Genomic DNA, 21479 nt, shown 5'->3' with positions numbered 1-21479 from the left:
GATTTCTCACACACACAACTAAGATGTCATGAGAGTTTGAACTTAAGACTTCCAGTATGCAAGTTAAGATTTTTTTTCACTGGACTATACCCTAATTCGCAATTAGTTTCTTCTTTGAAGCTTGTTAATTGGTTTCTTGGATCAAATGTGCTCACTTTTACAGCCAAATTAAATGCATTGGAAGAGGCCTTACCTAATTAAAACATGTGGGGTCATATTTTTCAACAGAGTTGACTCAATCAAACAAACAAAATCAATGTAGGAAAAACACATGGGGGAGAACATCATGTTCTTGGAGAAGCAGGATGGTTTCAAACTTTTCCAGTTTTTGTTGTTTTTGTGGTCAATCATGGTACCTGTTTGAAAAAGCTTGGAAATTTTTTCATATTGCAAATGTGTTTCACATGGAATTTGTCAACTTTTGTTGTCACATTTTCAAAAGAAGAGGGAGTTGTTTGTTTGGTACAATTGAATAATTAACACATAATAACCCCATCATAATTTATCAGAAGCCAACATTAAAATGAGATTACATCTCACTATAATAAACAGTAAATTATAATCTACAAACACATCTATCTAGTATATTCCCTTCCCCCTATTCTTTCTTTAACCAACAAGGTTTTTTTCGCTTGAACTTGATTATTGCAACTAGCTTAGTTCCCCTCTGAATCTGAGTTACCAGATTCCAGAGGACCTATCAAGCTTGCTCATTATAGCATTCTTGAAATTAATGGCATCCTGAGCTTGTGAACAAGACCTCTGCATCCTCACCCCACTTAGACTACTTCTTGACTCCAACATTTCATGAAGTGAAAGTCTCCTCTTTGGTCCTGTCTCTGGCCTCTGCTTAGGAGCACTATGAGACCTCAACTTGGCCTTGAAAGACTGAGTGCTCGCCATGTAATTTGGAGCATACCCTCTGAAAAAATTGTCAGCACAAACACTCTTTGAAGGTGTGCCAGGCAAATTACTAGCCCCACATGAATTCACAAACCGCGGTGTGCTTTGTGCTGTGGAAATGAATCTGCATTCATCTCCAGCTAGTCCCCAGTCGGATTCTGGGAAATTCCGGCTATCGGGGATCGATAGCCGGGCAGGTCCTCGACATGGGATTGGAGAAGACAGTGCTTGTTGGTAAGTTGGGTCGTCACTGAATTCAGATACACAAGTGTTTGTTCTGCGTGACCTAGATTTAGGCCTGCCTGTATCAACCTCCACAATCTTGGGACTTTCATCAATATTGGCGTCCAAATTAGAAGCAGAGAGCCTTCTGCTGTGGCTTGGAGCTGTGTGCTCACTCCCAGTGTCATCAAATCTCTCCTGCAAGAGTTTGAGTGAACATTAATTATTATGTCAGATTCAATTATTGCCAGAGATTTAAATGTTGATGATACAATTTTGAAACATGGGTTGTTAGTAAATTTGAAGTACCCTGGATTTTCGTGCACGGATTTCAAATCTGCTATTGGCTTCAATGTTGTTGGGGGTGGTGTTGATGAGCCCCCGAGTTTTATGAGAACGAACTGTGGCTTGTGCTCTAATGAGAGCTTGCATACTGTGCAGAGTTTCCGTGGCCTGCTTCCTCACTAAATACCCTCTAACTAGCGCCTGCAACTTCACCAGTCCTTTCAGAGCTCTCAGTGCTCTTCTGGCCTGCGTTTGCCAAATCCAAAAGAACCCCAAGATAAGTGTTGGTTTGAAAAAGTTCGAAACTTTGAACATGGCACAAGCATTACTAAAACAAAAATCATAAAAATGTGTGCTTTTGTTGCACAATGAGCAAAAGATAAACTTACCAAATAGCCTCTAAAAACAGTTTGAACTTTCACAGCGGCCCATCTTTCTCTTCCACCACCAAACATGGTGCCTCTGCCATGACTGGTGAGGCGGACAACCTCCACGGCTGCGTTAGCTGCAGCAACTGCGGCATCAGCAGCGGCGGCCGTCGCAGCTGCCACAGCAATTGCGTGCTTGTTCTGCTCCTCCTCTGTTTCATTGTAGTATGATCTCAGCCAAGCTGCCTCAGATGGTGATATGTTGGGAGGTATAGTGGCTGGGTTGTGACACAGTAGGGTTGCATCTTCTCTCCCAAAGCTTGACCCTTTCGTGTCTTTGAAGTCACTGGAACTTGAATTTGCTTTGTGCTCTTTGTCTTTGGTCTTAATTCCAAACAACCCCTTGAACCACCTTGTTGCTCTGCCCATTTTCACACTAGCACTCTGTTTGAGCTGAGAGAGATAAGACAGAGAGAGAAGAAAAAAGAGGAAGAGAATGGTTTTAAAAGATTGAATGTGAAGACTAAGTAAAACGCAGTTGAAAGTTGAAGTGTTTAGAGGAAGAGACAAGGTCGGTTTCAGGCTTACAGCTCACAATCTTAAGTAGCTTTCCTTGTTGCGGAAAGTGGTGAAACAGAGTTGTTAAAGAATAAAATCTTTGAAAAAAACAGGGGAATTTTCTCTCTCTCACATTTGTTTTTGAATTTTTTTGAACAAATAAAAAAGACGGATGTGCCACAAATCCCAAGTTTAATAATAGGAATTAGGAAGTTCCACTTAGCAGATAATCCAAAAAAATTAGAGTAAAATAATAACAGAGGAACGAGTAAACTCACCTCTGTCACCTCGGTAGAATCAGATTCTCACCAGAAAAGTGCCAAAAGAGAAAAAAAAAAAAGCCAAGGAAAACAGTGGTGGGAAAGCGATTGAAACGCTCGGATCTTCACTGCTCCGATGGGCAGCTCCGGATTCTGGGAAAAGCTTTTTTCTTTCTTTTCTTCTAGTAAAAGAAAAAGCAGCGTCTCAATCTCAAGCTCAACAATATTCGTCTCCTTCTTCTCTCTCTCATAACTTTCTGGAGCGACGTGTCCTAAAAAAGAAAAGATACCTCAATGTCTCCTCCCTCTGACACTCTCGTGATGCCCTGCCTGCAATATAAAATATTTATACACAATTTGTTCATGTAAAATGGAAGCAAAAATCATTATGCAACTGGGGTTTTTTTTTCTGATGGGCAATGAATGCATGATCGATTGGAATTAAAAGGTGTTGTTCGACCTTGTGGTGTTTTCTTCTTCTTCTTCTTCTCTGTGCTGCCACGGTGCCACCCCTTTGATCTCTGTTTTTGGATTTGAAAGATGATGAGGATTCGGCTGGATGCTGCAGCACCCAAGTTCTGAAAAATCAGAATTCTTTTTCTCTGTTTCTTTCAATTAATTGTGCACCAATTCAACTCATCAGTCAATTTGGTTTTACCCTTTCCGCTGCAACGCCTCAGACATGCATAGCTTAAAGTTCTTATCCCACAATGTACTTTATGCAGGCTTCTGTCATTTCATGCTTAATTATATTACGAAGATTTTTAGTTTTCACAGATAAATATGAATGAAGCATATATTTTAGTTTTTCTGGTAAGAAAAAACCACTTTTCCTACCAATAAAAAAGATCAAAGTGTCTTCAAATAGTGCACTTGGGAAGACAAAATTTTCATATATGCCAAAAGGGAATGGACAGTCCAACCAACGTGGGTTCTTGGCTTGGAGTGACGTAAAGCACAGATAATTACAAGAACCAGTGTTTGTAAAATGCAATTAATATATTCTTTTTAGTCTTTGCCAACGTGGGTTCTTGGCTTGAGACACTGCCTCTGCCTGCCTGCCTGCCTGCCTGCACTGCTACTGTTACTGCTAGCTGGTAGGAAGGTGAGGTTTTGGACAATCCCAAGGGGTAAAACTGTAACGTGAGGTTGATTTGAGATAATTGATTTCTTAGCTGGAATGTTTGGTAGGAGCCACATATGTATGTGGTGTGGACCATTGAAGAGCAAAATCCAAATGAATGCTACACGGGCTATATATAACAAGGTTTGACGAATTGGGTTTGGCTGAGGGCTCTCTCTCTCTCTCTCTCTCTCTCTCTCTCTCTCTCTCTCATCCCATTTCGTCTCATCATTTTTGTGTACGGTTGGCTTCAACTTTCAATTCAATTTAGGGTTTTCTGGGTTCATCATGGAAATGGCAGGAGGTGAGAGATTTGATGTCTTGATTAATACGTAAATGTAGCACGCAGGAAGTGAGGGAACGGTGACGTATTGTTTGGCATTTTTTGCATGGAAAAAGGAAACTTTGTACACTTTATCTTTAATTTATACAAAAGGTGATAGATTCTTTGCTTTGTTTCCCTTTTTCTCTTTAGCTTATATTGCGCAGACGCAAAAGGTTTTCTTTTTTGTGTCGCAACAAAATTATACGGTAGCTAGCTAGAGCCTACATGAATTAATTCAAAGATGGCAATGGCATTTGTGGGTGCAATTCATTCTGAAAACCAACCAACCCTTATGATTGGAGCTTGGAATTAAATGGCTCTTTTGCTTCATCAATAACCCAATCGTCTACATGAATAATTATTACTCATGAGTGTATAAGAGCATCCACAATGACGCTCTCTATTTCTTAGCTAAAATTTGGCTAAGAATATAAGAAAGCTATTTTAGGAGCTCTCTAAAAAATTTCAACTCCAACCATACTCCCTCATTTGGAGAGTCATAAATGCTATAACTCTTTTTTGATTGGTCCATCTTTATTAAAAAATAATATAAAAGATTGTTAGCATTAAATAAAGGTTTGAAATACTCATTAAATAAAGCAGCATTAAATTATAGTGAGCCACTATGAGTCCTTTCTCTCTCCTCAGATTTAGGAGCTCCTAGATGACTCCCTATTTTAGAAGGTGGATAGGGAGCGTGGTTGGTGTTGCATTTTTATCATTCATCTCTAAAATTTGTCTAAGGAGGTGGTTTAGGGAGCCCATTGTGGATGCTCTAAAGTTTCCAATTTCAACTCAATTGCAATTAAACTAGTTTAACTATTTTAGTATCATCGCATTGCCAAATTTTAGATAGATCGGTTAGTAACCCATTATTAGCAACATCGATATAATATTGCCCCCAATATAACTACCTATAAATCCCAGTATGTATGGAATTTTATCACAAACGACCTATTAGTAGTATAACAATTCATTATATATTGTATTTATTTTTTCAATTTTCCGATATGCAACTTTATATTCTTCAACACACATGGCAATGTAGCACACCGACCTATGAAATATGCAACCCAATTCAATAGGAAGTATATTTTTTGGTACCGTGTGCTGGTAGTGCTGGATTTTATAAATCATAACCTTACTTCTCCCAAAATCAAAAGGCATTAATGCAAGAAAAACAAATTACAATTAGTACTTGGTGAAGTGCTAGGGGATCAAATTGCGCAGATTGTGTGTGTAAGCACGCAACATGGGCTTTATCTGAGTGAGCTGTCAAGAGACCATATCTTGGGTTTATGAGCATTATATGCTCAGCCCCCATTTAGAACCATGATGATGCTGACGAATGATCGGTTGTTAGGAATTCTGCATCAAATACAGTTGTCCCAAATCGGAAAAGTGGATGTTCCATAAAGAGATCAATCAAGTGGCAGTTCTTCCTAAATTGTACCAATGTATCTTGAGACACGGTTGTGATTAAACCCAAATGAACCTGGATTAGGTGGTTAAGTTGAGGACAATATCGGTGCAATTCATCTGGCTAGGGAGGAGCTATGAGAATGGAGTTACCAACAGAAGGGCAGGCTACGCTGCACATATGATTATGGTGTGAAGTGAATCCCTTTGAGCTTATAAATAGAATGGGCTTTACCATTGATATTGATGTTCCAGCTGGTCCAGTCCAGTCCAACTTCGCTGAGCCAAATGGTTTGCTGGCCCTGGGACAATAGTTCGTGGGCTTCTTCTACCATGCGAATCCAGCACGGAGATTGAACACCTCTCTGTTTGTTTGTGGCACAATACTTACACACACTACTCTTTTAGATATGATAGTTTTAAGATTTATCATACCCATTGTGCTTTTTTATTTATTTTCTTTTTCTTGGTCGGTTGTTTTTGCACCCATATGATATTAATATTATCATGATCTAATGGCTGGAAAGAAAGCTTGGAGTTTGAACACAGAAAACGTTATCCCTTTCGAGGTGACCCACGAAACTATATCAGCCCTAACTAAAAGTCTAACACAGAACAATGCATATATTAAATATATATACTTGGATTGCATTGCATCTCTCCTAAATATCTTGTAGCTGTGTTGTGTGTGTGCGAGCATTATTTCAAGGCAATAAAAAAAAAACCCTACACAACACAACACAACCAAACACATATAGATTAAACCAGTGGCCATGTATGCGTGTTTACTTTATGACCACCACCAACATCTAGGACGGCCCCACGTGTCGACCTCAGAGGGGATAGAAAATAATGGGTTTGAGAGTGAGAAGCTGAGAGCTGAGCAGTGGTAGCTAGCAAACTGTAGATGGTGGCAGAGGCCATGTGTGGAGAAGTTGAGTACCTCCAGAGGGGAGACATGCCATGCCAATTGGAGAAAATATTATTTGTGCAGCAAATCATATCCAAATGACTCAACTCCACTCAACTCAACTCAACTCAACTCAACTCGTGCAAAAACAAGCCTAGCTAGCTTGTGATGATAAAGTAGAATATTCCAACTCCAAGTGTATCACATACATATACACACACACACATATATATATATATATATATAATGTAGGTAGCTAGCTCTTTCTTTTTGTTGCTTGTAAGGTGGACAAAGCCTACCTCTATGCCCTAATTCAGCCTACAAGTTCCTGTTTCATGTGGACAAGAGGCTAATGGGCTATGGGGTTTCTTTCATGTCTACCCAAAGAGACAGGCATGATGGAGTTGGTTTGGTTTGTTACATACATATATATAATTTCACAGTTGTTTTGTTGGGATTTTACTATTTAGAATGTGATCAATTGCCGGCAAGAAGTATATTTGTTTAGTGAAGTTTTAGATAAGGAGACAGGATAGATAGAAAGAAAAGAGAGGGATTATTGTTAAAAAAGAAAAGAAATGGGGGTGGTTGCAATGCAACTTCATCAAAAGAGTACTTGCCATGTGATGAGAGAATTGCATGATACTCTAAAATGATGATGCTGTCTTTTATTCTCTTCTTCTTTATCTGTTTTGTGATATTGATTGCTGTTCTTAACCTAACTCACAAGCTAATTCATCTCTCCATGGGTAATTGATCTTAGAATTTTTACTTTTACTGCTTAAGTTTTGGCAAATTTAGGTTAAAAAAAGTCAGTGTTCTTGAGTGGGATAAAATGTGGTTTTGGCTTTTTCCCAAAAACATGAAACTATTCTAGTGGGGGTTAATGCTTTGGCGTTTTCAACCAATTGACTGAAGAAGCGGTACTTATTTGGCATTTTTGGCTGGGACATGTCTGAGTTTCCCTAGCAGTGGTGGTGCCAGTGTTTTCTTCCAAATTCCAAGTACTATTATAAGATATTGGACGATCCAATCAGAATCAACACATGGTTTTCAGATGCTTCAAAAGGACATGTATGGTGTGGTGGTCACTCATCATGTCTCCAACAATGAAGAAAGTTTTGCCATCAAACTAGTTCGAGCTGGTAGAGCTATAGGTCCATGATAATGGCCACTCCCTCAGGTCTGAGGTTAAAGTTTTGGACCATGCTATATGCTTAGGCCACGTACAGTTAGCCTTAGGCCTTTAATAATCGTAGAGAAAAATACTATTCATTTCAACTTCTATTTCCAACTGATGTGACACATGACAAAGCACGTTATATCGTTATATTATTGAAAAAATACTGTATAAAATTCAATGCGAGCATGCCGTGTTATTTGAATAAAATAACACAAAGTTGAGTTGTATAGCGTTGTCGAATGCTAAGATTATTTGGTTGATTGCGACCATATCCAATCCAACACACCAACATCATTCTACCATCTTTTTTCAATTTCTTAAATTACTAATTAGCATAAGAAAAAAATATCAAACAAATTGGCTGATGTTTACGCCATCACATATCCTTGGTCATAATTGTCATGCATTCGCTTAATTATGCTAATTAACCAGATTATAATTAATCTACATGTACATGCATGTACCATTGACTCTAATCTTAAACATGTATGTGATATGTAAATGTAGCTGGCGAGTTTGACCCTCACATTATACATTGCATTAAACAAAACAAGAGGGTTGAAGAGCTTTGAAAACTATATAATGTCAACGGATAATTAGTGATTAACAAATAACTAACAACATCAACCTCATATTCAAGTATAAAATCAAAACATCTACCTCAAATGTCAATGTCAAACTCAAATTCCCAAGTCCCCTAAATTAATGATTAACTCCTGTATTAGTGGCCACTTAACAACATGTCTATAGTATTAATGTAATACTGCATGACTTTCTTTGATAATAAAGAAAATAGCCTAAATATAATCCATAATTAGATCACCCTATTTTAATATTCTAGTAGAGATTAACTTATATAAATAAAAAACGAGCATATTACGTTAATATTATGCCATACCTGAAATAGACTCAACCTAATCACAATTCATATTGTATAATAATCGCAAAAGATTAGGAATTGAACCGAGTTGGAGCCATTTTTTGAAATTCAAAGATTGGGAACCTGAGACGATTGCTTCACCATATATATATCCCTTTAGCTAGAGAACCCTACATGCATCCCTAATGCTATAATATATATATTGTGATGATATTTCAAGTCAATCACGTATTATCATGTCTTAACTTTTTGTATAACATTAAACGATTGGGTTGAGATATCCATGTCGCATGAATGTTCTTCTTTCCTCTAGAGCCAACCTTGTAATATTGTAACAAAAGCAAATCCTGAATGGATGAGAAGCGTGGCTAAATAATTAGTTCTTGTTTTTTTTTCTTATGGATTTGACGGGCATGGAACCCACAGGTTTGGCTTAATACAAGTTGAGGGAGGGTCAGTTTTGAAGTAGCTAGCACGTTTGGCAAGGTAGGCTAGGGGATCTAGATGATCAATGATATGAATATACATATATGAATGTGGATTAAAAGACAATAGAGTACGTAGGAAAACAACCAAGTCCCACTGATCAATGACAACATATTGACATGAGAAGCCTGATTTCCCCTCGTGCACTTTCTACATACATATAGATCATGCATGTGCTTCTTTTTAACAAGCACAATATAACACCCTCTCTCTCTCTCTTCTAATTTCTTTCAACTTTTCAGAGCTGAGCTGCCCTGCCGTGGTGGTCTTTCCTCATGAGCAGTGCAAATGTGCATTATAAGCTAGCCCTTGTTTGTTTGCTGGCTCTTCAACTCCTTTATCCGTATATATTAACCAAGTACCTGACCTGAATTGGATCCACGTTTTCAGAACATGTTGCTACAAGAACATAGCTAGCGTAGCTATATTTATATGTTTGTGTCCAAACAAGTCGGATTTCTTATGAATTTGCTTTTTTTGTATATGCTGCTACACGACGACGCAAGTCCAATCACACTCACACATGCTGCATATGCTGTGGTTTGAGTGAAGTTTTGTCAACTAGACTCTCTCTCTCTCTCTATAATTGAGGCCTACCTTTACCTTTGTACGTAAGAATAATGACCTTCTGAGGTACCAATTGGCCGTCTGTTATCACTTTGATAGGGAAATGGATTATAATGCAAAACGTGTCTTCATCCAATCTACTCAGTAAATTGGTCCCCCAACCAATCACTAGGCATATTGCGTGTAAGACTCTACGAACAGAATGAAAAATATGAAGTGTGTGTGAGAATTTTCCCCCATGAGAGCAAGCACGATTGGGAATCTTTGTGTTCTAAAAGCATAACTAATCATTGTAGATATTAGCTGTACTTAGAACCATGCGTACGAGTTATGTTTACATATGTTATATATGTCATGTTTAAATCCAAACTAAGCAAATTTATAAAATTAGGAAGGTGTGCATCTAGATCACGTTTAGTGACTCGAACTGAAGTGAACTATATAAAAACTGGCTCATGTTAAACTCAACTACTCAACTCCAATCTAGTCCAAACCAACCGTGACAGCCTTATAGACTTGAGCTTAGGATATGATGAAATAGTATCCAAACGTAGTTGGGGAATTTGGGACCTGGGACCAAGACCTGGCCGAAATGAAGCCTAGGCGATAAGGTCAAACTGTCCTTATTTAGTTTGTTTGGTTGGACTACCCACCACCACGTGTCAGATTCCGATTGGGAGCCTAATCGGATACTTTTGAAAGCCTTGTCCACCCACCCAACATGATGATGAAAGGAAAAGATCAAACATGTTCGAATTTTTGAGACATTTCCCATTTGCACTAGGCACTTACAGTCTAACACTGTACTGCCTTGTCTCTGTCAAAAATATATCATTCATTCAACTTCAACCCAATCAAAAAGCAAAATCAAACTTTAAAGTAAAAACACCAATCGCTATTTCCACAGCCCAAAACACTAGATAATCTTGCCAACGGGGTCTAAGAGAAATCCATTTTTCTTATAATTTAGATCATCGCTCGCTTGTACTTTAAACATTAGCTATGTACTTTTTTATGGTTAGTGTTTTTTTATTCGAGAGACAATTTAAATTACTTCAATTTACGAGGCAGTGCGATCGAACTCGAATGCAAAAACAAATCTGAATTTGATGGCTTATTTGAGGTTATATTTATTTATAAAAATGTTACTCATACCATATCTACATACGCAGCACTTGAAGCAACCAAGATAATAAACATGGTGGGATGGGATATGATATGAGTGCTTGAACTTTAATCTTTTGTTTTCGATTTTAATTAATCAAATCAAAACCCACTCAATCTGAATCACTCAGTGAAAAAATAAAAAAGCAGAACCCACTCATCAGATCATCACATTAATTAATAATAACAAAGAACAAAATTGTTGATTTATTCTTTTTACGCAAATCCAAATCTGTGACCCAAAAAATAATAACAATTCACAATCGTACTGAAAGAAAATAAAAAAAAGGAATAATTATATAAAAAACTGGTGGCAAAAATTAAATCTGATCTGGAATATTTGGATTATCGAGAAGAAGGCACCGTAATGATAATCAACGGCTGTTGCTCCTCCTCTGCACCCTTAAAATCAGGTACTACGACTTCACACCCGGCGCACGTTAGTGACTGGGCCCTCTTAGCTTGGAGATCCCAGTCTGTGGTCCCAACCACATACAACATCAGCCCAGCACAACAAACCTGGGCCGACAGCAACCCGATCCAGAGTCCACAAAACCCCACCCCGACCCAGAACCCGAGACCAATCGCCACGGGCATGCCCACCAGATAGAACGCGCTGAGGTTCACATTGGCTGCGGTGGAGGGGCGCGCGCTCCCTCTGAGGACCCCACACCCAACCGTCTGCGGGCAGTTTCCGAGTTCGCACAGGCCTAGGATGGGCAGCGCGGCCGACGTCAGCCGCACGATCTCTGCATCGCTAGTGAACATCCGGCCCCAGCTCCCCCTCATCCCGGACGCGAAGGTCGTTGCCGACAGGCCCATCAGGAACGCCAGCATGACCGCGACCGCAGAGGATAATTTCGCCTTGTGCGGGCGTTTCGCCCCGAGCTCGTTCCCGACCCGCGTGGAGACCGCGAAGCTCAGCGAGGATGGGAACACGTAAATCAACGACGTCGTTTGGATGAGCACGCCCATCGAGGCGACGGTTGCTCTGGGGTCCACAAGAAGCCCACACAAGACGATCATGATCTCGTACCACCACCACTCCAAACAGACAGAAACGCAGCTCGGAGCCGCGAGCCGAAGCAGTGGCTTCCAGCCTGTCAAGCACTCCCGGCTCGGCGCGGTCCACGTAGGCTGGTGTATCCCCGTGGCCCACACGTAAGAAACAAGAGACAACAAGACAAACAAATTGGAGGTAGCGGAAGCGGCCGCTACGCCGGCCACGCCGAGCCGAAGCCGAGCGACCAAGAGGAGGTTCATGGGCAGGTGAAAGAGCGCGCCGGCGAGCGATGCTAACGTGAGCGGGTGGGTGATGCCCTGGGCGCGAAGGTAAATGCGGATTGGGTGAATGAGGGAGTTGGTGAGGAGGTCAGGGAGGGAGAAGACGAGGTAGGTGTGGGCCATGGCTGTGATATCTGGGTCTTGGCGGAGGTACAGGAGGATGGAGGACATGCTGAGCCAGAGCAGCGAAATGGGCAGCGACGAAACGACGAGGAAGATGACGGAGCGGTGAAGGGTCAAAGAGAGGAGCTTTGGACGTTGGGCTCCGAAGGCTTGGGAACAGAGAGGCTCCATGCCCAGGGCCAGGCCGGAGAGGACAGAGTAGCCGGTGATGTTGGCGAAGGCGATGGCCAGCGACCCGGCGGCGAGCTCGAGGTCGCCGAGGCGGCCGAGGAAGAGCATGGAGACGACTGAGCGGGAGTAGAGAATGAGGGCGGTGAGGAGGATGGGGAAAGCCAGCTGAAACAGAGACTTGGTCTCAGATATTATGTCTGGAAGAGTAATTGAGTCAGTGAAATGCTGTGGTGGTAGGGGTTGGTGTTGCTGCTGATGCTGATGCTTTGCAGGATGGGTTTCATGTTTAATGGCGGTGTTTGGTAGAAATAAGAAGTCTAAGAAGAGATGGGGTTGTGACTGTTGGTGATGCTCTGTTTTCTTGGCGGCTGTTGATGAAGCAGCAGAAGGATTTGGATTGCACATGATGCTGCTACTCCTGCTGATTATGATGATGATGATGATCAACAACAAGAAGAAGAAATTACGTTTGTTTTGTTTTTGCTGCAGCTTGCCTATATATATATATATATGTCTATATTCGATGATGATTAATTGTTTCTGTTTGAATGATGCTCTGTTTTCAGCTGAAAGGGAGAGAGAGAGAGAGAGAGAGAGATACTCTCGTAAAGAGCACTCTATGTCTTTGAAATGAAAGATGGATTGAATGGATAGATGGATGGCTTGGTTTTTGGCGTAGGGGAGAGGGGTATACAAAGTAGAGTATTAATAGGGGTGTTGAGCTGGGGCATTTCTGTCTTTCTCTGCAATTTTGAACTTTGTTTATCTATATGCTCTGGTTTTTTACCCTTTAAACTCGAAGATCATTTCTTTTTTTCAATCGTAAGTATTTATGAGAATGTGGTAATTAGTTGTTTAATTTTGTTTATGTGGTTTGAAGAAAGAGACGTCAGATTGTCAGGATTTTTGGGGCAGAGGTTTCAATTTCCAACAAGTAAAAATTTTAAGGGGGATTGTTCTGGTGATTTTTTTGCTCTCACTCACGAAGGAAGGCTCGTCACTTTCTGCTGCTCCTCTGGGCTCTGCCCTTTACCTACGTAGAGACATTATAATAATGTGCTTTGCTTTCCTTCAAAAGCCAGTGATTCGAGCACCCTCTTCTCACGGGCACCCATCAACGCAATGCAATGCAACAAAGAAAGGAACTTGTTTCGACACAATTTGCGGCCCCAACAGTCTACACCACTACGTTATTATGATCAACATCATATAATCACGGGGATTTCATATATACAGACTCATTTTAATTTCACATCTTATATAAAAAATAAAAAATAAAGTCTGTTCGGAGAAAGAGAAAAAAACCCTAAATTTATCATTTTTAAATGGTTCTTAACGTGTTTCAATTTTTTTCAATTGAAAGTACAACATAGAATTTCTCTAAAGTATTGGACTTCAAATGTTTTTTTATTTTATAAAATGCCGTGTTAAAATGGGTATATTTATGTCAATTCATTTTCAATACACGGTCGCTTTCACGTGTGAGACTATTGTAGAATGTAGTCTCATATGGAGGAGGATCATGGACAAAAGTTTACTTTGTAGGGCTACCTCGTTCACAAAGCTTACTTGGATACTAGATTTTTATATTCCATTCGTATTGAGAAGTCGAATAGGGAGGGAGGTTTTCCTCCTCCATACTCCTTTACATTTTGTTGATTTAAATATTTGTGGTCGCAGAAGGAGGGAGCTAATTCGAAATATCCCAACTTCCCTAATGAGAATAACAACATCTCATGCCACATTTTTTGAGGCATAATTGCAAGCTGTGGATGATTGATTGATGTTAATCTCCTGTTGAAGGAGCTCATGAAAGTCATTGGAGGAGTGAGACGTGAGGTCACTCTCACTCACACTTGCCCTACCTGGAGCATCACGAACTACTCTTTCTTCATTTAAATTCATTTTCTGCACCAAACCAAAAAAGAAAAAAGAAATATATATATATATATATATAGAGAGAGAGAGAGAGAGAGAGAGAGAAGTGGCCGGTGGGTGGGCCTGGTGGCCGTTTGGATGATCTGATTGGGACGACTGGAATTTCTGAATTGGACACTCATTAAGGAGGGTCTGGCTTCTACACGTCAGCAAAAACACCCCCTTCATTTTACTGCCAAAAAATGCTGTCCCATGGACGTCGCTCCCTCCTCCTCCAAAGTCTTATCCCACGTCACTTTTCATTGCCCTTCTCACTCCTTCACACCAGTCTGCCCCTCCGTTTCTCAAAAGTTGTGCTAGCGAGAGATGCGCGCGTGCGTGACAGTTCAACACAAACAAATATAATTCTATTAATCATGATTGTAATTTAAAGTCCAACCATATATCATTGGATTGTTAATAGGTTAGTGACATGACTGGTTCTTTGGTAGAGGGGCGGCATAATAGGGAGAAAAACTCTTATGTAATAAGGATAATATTTTTTGTTATTTTGGCTAATAAAGTAATAATATGTAAAAATTGACCGAAAATAGCAAAACAATGATAATCTCCTATTACAAGTAAGGTTTTTTGCACAATAGGATGAATATCACATGTTGATACTAGCCCATTGTGAGAGCCCTAGACTAGTTACCCTATACAAGAATTTATGTAGTTAAATGCATGTAAGTTTGAAAGGTAATTATATATATATATATATATACATATACGTGCGTTGCGTGATGAACGGGGGAGTAGCATGAGGTCCTCGCTGGGTTTCCACAAACAGATGGAAGGAAGGAGACAGAAATGCCTCCGATTCAATGAAAGTGCATGCATTATTAAAATTTATTTTACTTTAATTCCCTTCTGTAGTTATGACCCTGTTACCTCTGCCTGTGTACATGCAAGTGCTGTACCATCTCTCTTTCTCTCTCTCTGTAGCTATCTCTGTCTTGTTGAGTTGGGCGCAATTGACCTTGTTGTCGTTTTCTACGAATGTAATTTGCGTTTTTGTTTTTAAATCATGTTTAAAAGAGAGAGAGATAAATAGATAGATTGGAATTTGATGGGGTAGGAAACTTGAGAAACAGCAGTGATGGTGGGGTGTGCTGGCTGGGTGGCTCAGAATGATATGGAGAAGAGAGCTCGTGAATATGACACACACATTCCCAACCCAATCTGACACCCTCTTAAGTCTCACCCTCTTTCCTCTTCCCAAATATTTTTGGTCACTATTTTAACTTAAGGTATATTCTTATTATCTTTCTAACCACTTGATATATTTTTATTAGTATAACCATAATTAACTCTTTACTTTGTACTTATAGAACCGTAGTTATGTCCATAAACATGTATCAAGTATTGAGAATGGTGGTGAAAATATACCTTGAATTAAAGTGGTGAGTAAAAATATTACCTCTTTCTTCCCTTCTCATTGCACCACTTCTTACATTTTTTAATAGGAGCCTATTGCTTCTTTTTCAGCGTGACAGTCACATTGTTATACATATTTTTAGTTTATATATATATATCAATTAATAACTTTACAAATGTGAGTTAGGTCAGTTTGCAAGGGCAGTGAACTCTCTCTTTCACACCAAAGTTCAAATTCCCACTTATAGATCAAATGGTTTATCTAATTCAAATGATTTTTTGCAGCTTTGAGAGAATATCTAAAAATTAGACTGTTCAAATCATTGGAAACCAATGTATAGTGGGCCATACAAAGATGTTACTCAAATAAACTTATTTGATGGATCCCTCAATAGAAGTTCACTGCATAAGATAATGTTAAACTAGAAACTAGAAACCAGAAAACGAAAAGCGATACATGAAGAGATAGAGGGAAAGGCACAGGTGCTGAACAGAAACACTAGAAGCCTTTGTGCTAAGAGAATATCTTGGTTCTTATTGGGTGGCTTGTGCGTAGGTCCCCCGGCAGTCCCAGCAAGTGGCCCACTGGCCCTAGTGGGGCATCTTTTTATTGGGTGATGGGCAGCAGCAGGCAGCTACCCTATAGTGTGTAAGCAATAGCATAGCCACTTGATCGATCATGGAGGCACATGAGTATAATTTTGCTAATATATATAGCATCGAATTTTAAATTTCTGCTTGCATGAGTTGGTACAAATTAACCTTGTACGTACACTTATTTAGAATCTTAATTATTGTTAATTAATCTTAAATTGTCATGTCTAATTGCTATAGCTTCCAGCTGACTCCCTACTTCACCCAAAGGTTACTTAGGCCAAGTAGATTTTAATCTATCCTTTTCTTAAGCACAAAGTTTCGCATTATACAATGTAAAGTGCTTGATTCATCCAACAACTAACCCATCAAGTTATCGTAAACATATACACTGTTATTATTTTACAGCTAAAATAAAAATTTAGGATGCGTGAGAATTTCTACATTTCGTTTTCACAATTAGCCATCACATACATATATTAAGTACATAATAAGTGATTACGAGAGAAATGACTATATGTCCCGATCGCTTAAAGAGTGAAAGACTTCCTCATCATCTCAAAGGATTTTTTGCCCTACCACCTGAATTATGCGAGACCCAATTTGTATTCATTCATTCTTGGTCAACTTTAAATTTCGTATTAAGAGAAAATGTTGATGATGAACATGAGGAGTAATTCATAATTGAACCGTACAAAACTTTTTTCCTTCCTATTAAGTATTTGTATACAGGGTCCATTATGCATTATTTTCTGACATAATTCATAGATAACATAAATAAATCTTGAATTTTTGTTTAGTAAATAAATTGACTTTTTATTCTTTATGGGATAGCTTTAAAGTGCATGCCAATAACATTTGTGGTGTGTTTAAGATTTCCACCCAACAAGCAACACCCATGAAGTTCCATCACATATATATTACAAGGAATAATAAAAGTTCCTTTTCTCATACCATGATCATGAAAAGGCAAAGAAACAAAAACAAAACAAAAAAGGGAAGAAAAAAAGAAAAAGAAAAGTTGAACATGGACTATATGGGACGCGTGGCAACACCCCATATATGGGAAGAAGAAGACTAGAGAAAGTATTCATAATTTCCAAGGATCTCTCACTCATCTTCAAAAAGGCACAACCCGAGCAACCGCAAAGCTCATCTCCGTCATCTTTGCTTCATTTTATTTTATCTCCTAACCCTAAACTACGCCATTTATTTTGCCTTTTAGTTTATATATATTATCATCCATTATTAAAAAAATCTGGTCCATCTGATCTTCGCAGCCAATGTTTTATTATAAGTTTGTGGAAAAGGGAGGAAACATTAGTGCATGCCCCATATGCATGTAAGAGATGTAACTCATCGCACTCTCAAAGAAATCGGAAAAGGGCCGCAGAAAGAAAGAAGGAAATATATATATACATAGGGCACGTGATATTTGGGAAGGAGTTGCAGATGGGTGTTCACAAGTCCAGCTACTTGTCTCGCACGCACAGCTCATATCTCCATCTCCATTCGCAAATCCATCTAAAGCAAAACCCTTCAAAACTTTAACAGCAAAAAAACATTTATCATCTGCAGAGTAAGCATATTTTTTGAGTTACAAGTTAGAAGCTTCCTGGTTGGAAATTCTGTGTAGGCTGTAGCTTACTAAAATTGTTACAGAAGAAAAGAAAGAAAGAGGCTAAAAACACAACCACTAGGAAGAGACCCACACGCATGCCATATCCCACGTGGGGGCCATTTCTGCACATGGTTGTGAGATATTCTTGTCCAAATTCCCACACCATTGATGACCTTTAATTCAATCCTAATTTTGTTAACTCTTTTTATATAAAAAAATATGATTAAGATGTATTATGAATCGTTCAAGTGTGTCCCCCGATCCTAACCCTATATGTATGTTATATATCTCTGATTCCATCGGCAAGCAAAGGCAACCTTTCTAAGCTGGTCTTCGACCATGGCTCTGCTTACTTGAGTTGAGCGTATTTGTTGGACTTGGACTGCTTTTAGGTCAAGGGTCTAAATTGTCTAAAATCTCAACACTTTTGAACAATCCAGGGGGAAACAAGTGACCAACAAATACTGTTTTGTGTTTGACTTTGACCCACTAATTGGCAATATAGGGAGGAGACACACGTGGCAAACTGGGTCCTAGCCACGTGGAAAATTAGGGTAGGGCCATAGGTAAAATGAATGATCTGCTTCTTTTCCACAAAGTAGACAGAGATATATATGTATATAATGATAAGTTTGGTTTTGGATTCCTTAATTGATGCAAGAATGAAAGGCGTGCACTGAGCTAGCTGCATTTTCAAACCCCAATTGCATGGGTATAGATTGCTCTTGAGACTAGACTCAATTCAGAACCCCACAAACCAAGCTATTGGTGGCCCCAAATTGTTGGCATTGTGATTAACATATATATTGAGGTGAATGCAATACATCTGAATCATTAATTAAAGCTTTGATCAAGCTCTAATTACTTTGTTCATATAGATTAATTTATGAACAGAATAATTGTTGTACCTAAATCGAAATGGGGTCAAATATAAAGAAACTTTAGTCAATCACTTCCATAATCACCAATTAACAAAAGAAAGATTATCTTAGGTTGACAAAATGGAAATAGGAATCCCAAAAGTGACTTTTCAAAGCATGTAGGCGTTCATCCACAGAGAATTGCAGCATGATGAGACTAGATTTGGTTCGATATGGGGGGTCAAGTTTTCTTGCGCTAGTGATTTTGGAGGGAGAATTATATTGATTGGACTTTGAAAAAGAAAGTTGGCTTCTTAGAGATAGAGAGTGTATATATATGCAAATTGTCTCATGAAGGAATGTATTTTCTACTATCCCTCCATACTTTCCTTCATATTTATAATAACGTCTACACTGTAATAACGCCAAAATGTCGGCACATCGGAGAAGGCCAAATCAATATTGGTTTTGTTGCATCAATATCCCACCAAAAGTGTCACTACCAACTCCACCAGAAGAAAGAAAATGAACAAAGTCAAAGACATGTTGCTTTCACTTTTCTGTGAGTGAATTGATTACTGTTATGTGTGCAAGTTCTTCAACATGATCTTATGATTCTGTAAAAATTGACTGCAAGCCTTGTTCAAATACTGGCAGCGCCTAGTTCATTCGTACAAGGCAGTTCAAAACCCTGGATTTCAATTTGCAATCACTTTGGAAGATGGAAAAATTCAACCCAACTGTTTCAAGAAAGCAGTTGTTGAAAGTAAAATATTTTGACAAGGGGGATGACAAAAGGAAACACAACATGGCAAAATAATGGTGGGTTGGGGAGAAGTAATGATCGCTAAATCCTCAAAAGTGATATCCCTCCTGAGCGTGAGGGTTTGATTTCAAGAGTGATTAGTGCTTAAAGAGTAGGATTAGGAGTGGGATTAGCGATGACGTATTCAAGAACTGACCATTGTGGAGAATCTAATCATGTCAAATCCTTGTTTGGTTGATGAGAAACAACATTTTCCCCCTTCTCGAGGACATGCACATGCTCAATGTCACTCAGATAGGCCTCAGGATTCCTTGATTTGGGCCGGGATTTTATGGGCTAGGCCCAATCTCTAAAGACCTCAGAAGGCCCAGCCCAGATTGAATTTTTCTTCAAAGTTGAGGGTCCATAGCTCATGGTATCATTAAACCCATAGGGCCCTTGTTCTTGGTCTTCCAATTAGAAACTCTGTCAGAGCTGGGGACAGAGAGCTCTGAAGCTCAGCGGCCAACAATGGCGCCTGCTCCACCCAGAAGGAGAAAAGCTGCTGAACCACTGTCTGGCAGGTAATTACTAATCAATCCCTCATGTTTATTTATTTTCTTGATAATTTTTGTATTTTAAAGTTTGGGTCTTTAATTTGTTTATTGAATAAAGCTAAGCTCTGGGTTGCCTGCCTAGTGGTGTAAATAAATTTGGGTAACCCATGAATGAAAGACACAAAATTTAGAATCTTTTTGGCTGCCAAACAATCAAAGTAAGTAAGAAAGAAAGAAAGATATTATATTTCTCTAAGTTTGAGGCATGCATGCGGCGGTTCATGACAATCTAGTTGCAGTAGGCAGTGGGAAGTAGGGAAGAAGTAGCGTCGTGTTCTATGCAATTTGGATGGCCTTTCATAAAACGATAACAAATAAGGCATCATCTTTTTCTAAAACGACAAGTCGTTTTAACAAACAATTGAATAATGAAAGGCCCTAGGCCTCTAACTGGGCTTGTGTAATTGTATAGTGGGGTTAATGTTGCTGCACCAGTTGAGAAGAAGAGCAGAGTTGGAGCAACCTCAGTAACAACAGTAAGAATTTTTTTACTCATCAATCTCTTTGCCCATGTTTTCATAACTAGTAAATTATGAGGGTAAAAAAAGTTGTTTCTGCAGGTTCAAGAGGCTCAAACTATGAGTTCTGGAGTAAATTTGAGGGTTCAACAGGCGAAAAATGCTGCAGTGGCACAAGCACAACAAGATGGTGCCACTGGAAACTTTAGGATCTTTGATTCACCCTTTGGGAATTATCTTGTTCCAGTTGTTCCAACTTCCAAGGAACTGTCTGATTAGTTTCATATCAAATCATATGTCTTGAGTTCTAACTCATTATGTATACAACATGTGATTGCTGTACATGCAGAAGTTTTGTTTGGAGATGTACGAAACATGCTTTGCAAGTATTCATTACCAATTTTGCTTCTTCTGCTGCTGTCTCTGTGTGCTGCCTCTGCTCCTTCTGTTGTGCATTGTTTTGTTGTTGTTGTTGTTCCCGTGGATAAGGGCGGTGGCGTCTGGCTTTTTCTACTGTTGCTTGTTTCAGTCAACAATGTACTTCAGACTTGCAAAAGAAGGATAAAGCTTGTATTGACTTACTCAATTTTTCTCTCTTTCTTCTTGTCTCCTTGTGTTAGACGTGCACATTCAGTGTTGCTTAAACAAAAGGTCATATAGGTTGGGGAGCTAATTTAGAATTTTTTATAATCCAGAACTAGTCAATTCTTCTATTTATAAATGTCTTTAAAGAAAAAATACAAATAAATAAATGAATGAAGTCATTGGGATAAGCAAGGGCGTGAGTAGGATCAAATGAAATAAACCAAGTTAAATTAATGATGCATGCATATCTATCTACATACTATATGGAAAGAAGACTTTCATGCTATCAACCTAAGACAGATGAATATAAAACAGAGAGAAAAATAGTAAGAGATATCGCTTGTTGGAAAATCCGAGTGAGTTGATGTTTACCAATTTGTTACAACTAGTGGGTTCTATCCAGTTTGGATTAGATTTTCTTTAAAACAAAAGGGCAGAATATATTCATTACTAAAAAGAAATAACTTGAACAAG

General features: G+C 39.1%; 3 protein-coding genes across 3 annotated transcripts; 1 reads left to right on the top strand and 2 right to left on the bottom strand.

Annotated features, from left to right (window-relative positions):
- Nucleotides 1–451: 451 nt before the first annotated feature.
- On the bottom strand, nucleotides 452–3304 carry LOC103340808 (protein IQ-domain 26-like). The gene is made up of 5 exons (XM_008244259.2): nucleotides 3057–3304; nucleotides 2615–2926; nucleotides 1800–2231; nucleotides 1435–1656; nucleotides 452–1323 (listed from the first exon to the last, which is right to left on the bottom strand). The coding sequence occupies exons 3-5, from the start codon at nucleotides 2205–2207 to the stop codon at nucleotides 679–681; spliced, it is 1275 nt and encodes a 424-aa protein (XP_008242481.2). The 5' UTR covers nucleotides 2208–2231; nucleotides 2615–2926; nucleotides 3057–3304; the 3' UTR covers nucleotides 452–678.
- Nucleotides 3305–10836: 7532 nt separating this feature from the next.
- ADS1 (MATE efflux family protein) lies at nucleotides 10837–12925 on the bottom strand. The gene has a single exon (XM_008244260.3). The coding sequence runs from the start codon at nucleotides 12634–12636 to the stop codon at nucleotides 10999–11001; it is 1638 nt and encodes a 545-aa protein (XP_008242482.2). The 5' UTR covers nucleotides 12637–12925; the 3' UTR covers nucleotides 10837–10998.
- A 6854-nt stretch (nucleotides 12926–19779) lies between these two features.
- Nucleotides 19780–20832, top strand: LOC107881723 (uncharacterized). Its single transcript, XM_089042917.1, has 3 exons — nucleotides 19780–19929; nucleotides 20375–20438; nucleotides 20511–20832. The coding sequence occupies exons 1-3, from the start codon at nucleotides 19877–19879 to the stop codon at nucleotides 20697–20699; spliced, it is 306 nt and encodes a 101-aa protein (XP_088899043.1). The 5' UTR covers nucleotides 19780–19876; the 3' UTR covers nucleotides 20700–20832.
- The last annotated feature ends 647 nt before the right edge of the window (nucleotides 20833–21479 follow it).

The sequence above is a fragment of the Prunus mume genome, linkage group LG8 (assembly GCF_029339155.1).
Source record: "Prunus mume cultivar Tortuosa linkage group LG8, ASM2933915v1, whole genome shotgun sequence".
Classification (NCBI taxonomy): domain Eukaryota; kingdom Viridiplantae; phylum Streptophyta; class Magnoliopsida; order Rosales; family Rosaceae; genus Prunus; species Prunus mume.
Note: the sequence above shows the minus strand (reverse complement) of the source record. Positions and strands in the feature narration are given on the sequence as shown.